The sequence below is a fragment of the Zychaea mexicana genome, assembly GCF_025766255.1.
Source record: "Zychaea mexicana strain RSA 1403 chromosome Unknown BDB00scaffold_233, whole genome shotgun sequence".
Lineage (NCBI taxonomy): Eukaryota > Fungi > Mucoromycota > Mucoromycetes > Mucorales > Lichtheimiaceae > Zychaea > Zychaea mexicana.
In genome coordinates this window covers 26,689-33,692 of record NW_026516896.1, presented here as the reverse complement: position 1 = coordinate 33,692, position 7,004 = coordinate 26,689, and the positions used below count along the sequence as shown (strand labels likewise).

The window sequence follows — 7,004 nt, the reverse complement described above, 5'->3', positions numbered from 1 at the left end:
GGTCGATTTAATAGGCCCTCCTTTTCCTGCTTCCGTTCTTCTTTACCTGCTCCTGCTTTATCCTCTTCTTCCCGCTTGTTGGCGTTGGTTTGTGTTGGCGCGTCGGCGTCGTGGTGATGTGTCGGTTCCTCGGTGGTGCCTTCTCGGCATGGCTTCTTGGGGTGGTTCGTTTGGGCCCTCTTTGGTCGGCTTATTTGCGTGGGCTGTTTTGGTATGTAGTTTAAAGAAGGCTGTCTCATATTCAAGGAATATATTTACTGATTGGATCCATGTTCTTTAGGTCTTTGCGTGGTCGGTTCGGCTGCGATGCTTCTGGTGTTTTGTCTGGCGGCTTCCGCCTTCGTCAGGCGATGGGGTGCAGTGGAGGGTACCCGGAGTAAGGTAAGGGCTGAGATGGAAGGCTGTGGCAAGGCACTGTGCTATCGCCTGTATAGGGAGATATAGGGGGCCTCTGCGCATGTTTCACGATGACTTTGGACTAGATGGCTGTGGCACCACCGGTGTGCTGTATGGTGATGCTAGGAACATTGCATTGTCGTTTGTCGGTTTTGGAGGACGAGGGTGACACCTTGCATAGCAGGAATGTACAATGGAGCGGCCCGGTAGACCATGGCTCTGTTTGCAGGCACGTATTAATCATCTTTACTTTTACGTAATAAAGAAAAACAAAGTGAGTATGACTTACTAACTAATTTAAAGTATTTTTGCTAGTCGTCCATCCCCCTTTCTTGTAGCAGTTAATCGTTTTGACGATTGCTAATACAAGGGAGGGGAGCAGCTCTATGTAGGACCTGGAGACCGTCTTTGCATTGTAGCATTTTCTTAGTCGTGGTTGCTCCATTGGTTCACACTGGCTCAAAAGACACCCCGTGGTACTCCTGCGTCGACAATACCACAAAGCATTGTTCCACAAGCATTACCACCTCACCGACCCCACAGCACGGTTCTCGGTCGTCCTCTGGAATGTGTTTACGCCTAAACCGCGTCTGATCCCTCGGGGGCCTGGGTAGCAGTTAGCTGTCCCTCTGCTATGGAAGTGAGTATCCTTCTGTCTCATAACCCTTACCCTCTGCTTCGGGTGCCTGAAGCTGGGGTGTCCGGGCTGGGGTTGTCCTGGCGAGAGCGATGGAGGTAGTACGCTGCCATGTTGGGAGAGCGCCAGCTTTCCAGGCTAGCCGAGTAAAAAAAACCTTGGCGCTGATCGTGGATTAGCAGAATCCCGTCTTTGGCTTGATTACATCGTCGTTGCGTGTGGTTAGTATGCATGTGCCTGACATGCCGTCATGGTGGGGTGGCGCCAAATTTCAGGCTAGCCGAGTACAAAAGCACCCTTGTGTCGAATCGAGGATTCGGAGAATCCCGTCTTTGGCTTGATTTTCTCTTGTCAAAATGCATGCCCATCACGAAAAAGCGTGCAACGGTGAATCACATGTTTCAGCGCAGCAATTTTATCATCACATCAAGAAGTAGCGCAACTCAGTGATACGGATAACAAGCAAGAAGTTGTAGCAACGAAGAGGCATCAGCATGGCTGACGGTTCAACTCGAGTATCTCAACAAGTTACATTAAGGCGGCAAGGACATATAAGGAGCAACACATAAAAGAGAGCGGTATCAGCACGTTGTAGACATAAAACCGAAAAGCACAAGAGCGGAACGAATTGACAACATTGCAAATGACAATTGCTAAAGGTCGGATCGAGATGATGAGTCACCTCTGCTTATGACAACAAACAGCAAGATTTATTCATGCGACAACATCGACGCAACAAAATAGTCGGCATCGGCATTGATGACATCCAACTTGGTGGCAACAACTCAGGCAAACAGCATTTGCGGTAACAATTGACAACAGCGGGAACAGAACAAGCTTTCGAGCGGATCTTCATCATGGCACAACAAGATATCAAGAGCTCCGGACGACAACATCAACCAAGGCAGGAAGGTGGCAACTAAACCCTGGAATCTGGCACTTATCGAACAATCAAGCGGCAACATTTCAATTACATGACAAGTTTCGTCCGTTTCTGATTGTTTATCGTTGAAGGGAACAAGAAGCCATGGGAACGCTTTTTTGTCAAACCTACATAATCTGGCGATACTATAGTATGCAGCGTAATGACAACCACACATCAGAGGCAACAAGAGCGACAGGAAACGACGTAGGCAGCACAATTAGTCATTTTACTTGCTACTTTATGAATTGAAAGTAAGTGCGCATGATTATCTGATGACACCGATATCAAGTCAAAAACAATGGTATGCTCATATCTATTATCTCTTCTTAGGAATCGTAAAGGCGATTCAAAATCTTGGCGATGACCTCCATACAACTAAGCATCACGGGTTTGGACGACAGGAAAGGTCAAGGACACCAATGCGAACAAGTAAGTGACAAACTAGCATCACATCATATGTGGCGGTTTCATTCTTGCTATGGTTGTGAGGCAGTTAACGCGTGGTGAATGAAAACGCAGCTGTAGTAACCGCAAATCAAACACAGGACACAGCTATTTCAAACAATACAAGGTCTCGCTCATAAGGCGCATCAAACACGACATTGGCTTTGAAGGCGTCATCATCAAGTGGCCCATCATATTCAGATCCACACGACGGCACTGTATACCAACAAAGCGGAAATCAAGAAGAGCCTACCACCAGTATACAGTCTACGATACAGTGGTGATAGAGACGATCCTACAAACCTGATCGGTGGCAAGCGGAAGCAGTCAATACATCTTTCAAAGTCAAGATGGAAGATACATATGCACATACACACTCAAGGCACATCAATGAAACGCACGTGATTGTCGACCAGCATCCATATTGCTCGCTCAATTATCATGCGACGACAATAAGATATTTGTGGAGAAAACGAAAAAGGGTAAATGTGCAGTGCTCTAAAAGGATTACAACAAACGTCATTGGGACATACCACATATATTCATCAAAACTTCAAACCATCCTTTAGCAAAAGTGGCGGCCGAACGATATTGCTATTTAATGCATCCTCAAGAGATGCAGACACATGCTTCAAGAAAATCAGCTACAGACAGCAAGATATACCAGGGGCAATAGGCATTTAGAAAAGCATCACGGTAAGAATTAGTGGCAAAAAGCAATTGATCCACCTTTAATGTTACGCAATTGTGCTCACATTGCTTTGTCGTAGAGCCCTGCATGTTCCTATATACCAGTCAACGAGATCTCTCACGAATATATTCCCACTACAGATGTTTGGTAAGTTAATTCCAGGTAATGATAGACCCCGTAAATAAGGAAAAGAAAAAAGAAAAGAAAAAGAAACACAAAAAATCAGAAAAGAAACAGAAAGGGAAAAAGAAAAAAAATATATATACAAGACACAGATACAAGGCAAATGGTGCAAAAAAGACAACTCGAGCACGACAAAAAGCAGCACTTAGAGCAAGCTTATGGAGAATTATGATACAAGGTCAATACGTTTCGTAAGATACGAACGCACTTGTATCAATTCCGGGCTGAAGACAAACAATTGAATTCAAAAAAATAAGATCAGCATCACATATACGAGTGGATTAAGCTTGAAAAGTAAAATTAATAGTAAGTACAACAATAATCAAAACACATGCTAATATTTCGCCATCAATTTCATCGGTAGCTAACGTCACAAAATCCACGTTATGTTTTCAATATTTCAAACAACAGTAACGAAATCAAGATTCTCGAGTTTTGTAATCGCAAACAACTTATCCATACCTCTAATCAAAAATGACGTCCGTGATCCACAAGAAGAGATGACGAGATCATCATACAACGGATGTAGCTGATGAATGATACAACAACAATACCGTTATACAAAAGCAAAAAAATACGAAGGATAATCATAAAGTACAACGAGTCAGTGCAACAGCAACTGCAGCACAGCCTTGGCATTAAAGCAGAAACTTAGACTAGAAGCAAAAGAATAAGGGGCTATCATTACCACGGACGTAAACTTACTAACATTTGGTAGAATAAACATATCTTTCTTATCAGTTCAGAATAACGCTTACTTTTGCTAGAGGAAATTGGTCGAGACAAGGGATTGTTGCATATAGCCATTCTCGTAGAATATATATAACTTCTTTTTATACATAGCATTTCATGGTATCAACCCCTCGGGAATATCACGCCTTTTATCAAGCCACCTGTACGCTCAAATTTAGACAACCTAAATTTGAATATGGTCTCGCGATAACGTCATTGACTTAAGACACAATTGAAAGCACCCGGCATAGCCCAAAACCAATGCCTCCGTATAAGTTTATGCCACATAAGGAGGGATACTGTCGGAGGTTTGAGTATCATACTGGAATGAAGATCTGCGAGATTAACGAGTGACGATTGTGGATGCGTGTAGCTTCAGGGTAGCAATTTGGGTGCTAGTGTCTACAGACGGTGCTTTTGGTAATATGTTTAAAAAGTATGGAGTTGAACCTTTAATGTTAGATGTATATACAGAACGACCGCTTTGGCGTGTGTTATCCTGGCAGTTTGTGCGTACATCTCTAACCTTACGACGACAAAAACGATCGTGGTGCATGATATAATGCATAATCTGAAACCACCTAAATTAACATTTTGATTTAATACTGTTCTTGGGCTTTGTGGTCTGCATGTTTGAAATACCTACATAGTTGCCATGTCAGTATATAGTATCCAACAGAAAGGCACAAGTTTAAGTTAGCATCCAATTAAATAACGGGGAGGCTTGCAGGTACTCTATGCACCCAACAAGCCTTTTAAGGCCTTGCTGAAGGGCTTTCATGAACATGTTATCACCAAAATGGTTGTCCAGCTTCATCGGAAAGCTCTTGAGCAAGAGAGCGTGTATAGATAAAATACACGTAGAGCTTCATGATTTATTTGGTAAAGATTCTACTCGAAATCATTTACTTTGTAATGAGGAGCACTTGTAAAGCTGAAAACTGCAAAGACCATCTGTGCAAAGTCAGAAAACCGTAGATATAGATACTTTCGCAGAATGTAACAATCTCATTAACTGCAGAAGCAGCGTTTATCTAAGATCTACGCTTGCAAATACATCTCGTGCGTACTATGTACACGCTTTTGCAAGAACAATCAATGTTCGTATTGTGTAACTCGATGAAAATGCCTAATAAAAGAGCTGCAGTGTCATTGTAGTCAACGCTGCTAAAATGACAAGCGAGTATATGTTTCAGTGCGAAACGATCTGTGCTTCACGGAGGACTCCCTTTTTTTTATATACAGTGGAGCTGACATTCAGAAGACAAAGTCCAACGACAAGGGTAACGGCTTTGATAGTCAGACGGCAGCCTTGAAGGTGCTGCCATTACTGTAGCCTACGAATCTCTCTTTCAAAATTATACGTAGTCATGAAACCATAACCAAACAGATCTTTGCAACTTCAACAACACTTTTTGTGTTTATTTATTTTTATCATTTTCTTATTTATTTTTGTAGTGGTGCACCTTGTTGGTCAAGGAAACACACACAATCAGATAGTTTAGACGTCAACAACACTTTTTGTGTTATTGATTTTGTCTTTTGGTGGTGTACACCAATGTGCTTTTTGTCATTTTCCTATGGGGCCCCGTAGGGAAAAGTATACACCGATGCCCCCAAACATCTGTTGGTGCTACTGCATAAAGAAATCCTTGCTCTGAAAAATAGACCTGTATTTATACTTTTTCAAAAAACCAAAAAAAGTCACACGCTAGTGGATCAGCAGGTCAAGACTGGTTTTCAAGCGCAGTCGCCCCATCACGTGATTGGCTTTGTAGAGCCCTTCTGCTTCTCCTTTGTTTTTTGCTGTGCAAAAGCAAAAGTAAAAGAAATATCGTTGGATTGACACTATGGAAACACACACGGTCGCTGTCATGCCGCTGTAGTATATAGTGTCGATCCGTGTTTCACCTTGTGCACCATCTCCGCTTCTTATATGGGAACCCCGAGTCCGGATCTCAGGTACCAATCCTGTACTTGATTGAAAAGGCATGGTAACTGCTATACACTCAAGCAGTGTAGCGATGGTAATAAGCAGACACCAAAATACAGAGATTCACCGTTGTCGACTCGTAATCAAAGGACAACAAGTTGCAAAAAATAAACAATCCAACGTCCATTTCATCATCGGGAAAGATTCGGCGGTTGCAGTAAAAGCAGGGCACGAAAACCAGTGTCTTTTTATTGCGTTCCTCGCTACTCTACGCACTCAACTAGAACAACCTGATTGTAAGGTACCAAACTCACCGATTAGCTTTTAACGTGTTCTCCAACATGAAGGACGGATTTACGAGATGGATCGACGGCGACAAAAAGCACACGATTGCCCTGCTTTCCAAAGCAGACGGAACATGTGAACGGCCCGCCGACATTGGCTGGCAACTTTACCAACAGAATCAGAAGAAAGTTGACGGTGGAGTCAGCATTATGATACCAAGATCTCCCTTGGTGCTATACATTGCGTAAAGGATTGTTGTAAGCAAAAGACCATCAGGTCAAACCTGCTAGCACTAAGTCGCTCCTTTAAAGGCAAAAGTGTGTTGAATGCAAAGGAAATATGCAACACATTGCCTGCGACGTCCAGGTAAACTTCAAGTTCATCCGTTGGGTGGGCACTGCCCGGCACTATGACACGCAATCACATGGTCAATATGAAGCAGCTCATATAAGCAAGCAATCAGTCGCCAAACTTACCGAAAGGGTGGCCCTTGTTGTCGGTAGCAGCTCTCAGAGAGCAATGAACCCACCACAACAACCTGTGCGCGAGATCGACGTCGATTTACAGCACGCTCGTAAAATGGCGTATCGCCGTCGTAACATACTTGCTTTGAACGGGTCCAACGCTAAGGGCGCACCCAACATTGAAACGGCAGCTGCTCCAATTCGACAGCTTAATATCGATTTTCCCGGTTTTGTACGGTCACCGCTGGATATCCATTCCGATACGTTCTGCATTCCTTTTGCTTCTCCTTTCATCCAACAGCATATCAAATGCA

General features: G+C 43.3%; 2 protein-coding genes across 2 annotated transcripts; one reads left to right on the top strand and one right to left on the bottom strand.

The window, feature by feature from the left end:
• Positions 1-121: 121 nt before the first annotated feature.
• On the top strand, positions 122-1,108 carry BDB00DRAFT_934507 (uncharacterized protein). The gene is made up of 4 exons (XM_053129159.1): positions 122-211; positions 281-376; positions 483-584; positions 827-1,108. Exons 1-4 carry the CDS (start codon positions 149-151, stop codon positions 977-979), a joined length of 414 nt encoding a protein of 137 aa, XP_052972301.1. The 5' UTR covers positions 122-148; the 3' UTR covers positions 980-1,108.
• A 2,598-nt stretch (positions 1,109-3,706) lies between these two features.
• On the bottom strand, positions 3,707-3,984 carry BDB00DRAFT_863633 (uncharacterized protein). The gene has a single exon (XM_053126132.1). It carries the CDS (start codon positions 3,913-3,915, stop codon positions 3,745-3,747), a length of 171 nt encoding a protein of 56 aa, XP_052972300.1. The 5' UTR covers positions 3,916-3,984; the 3' UTR covers positions 3,707-3,744.
• Between the last annotated feature and the right edge of the window lie 3,020 nt (positions 3,985-7,004).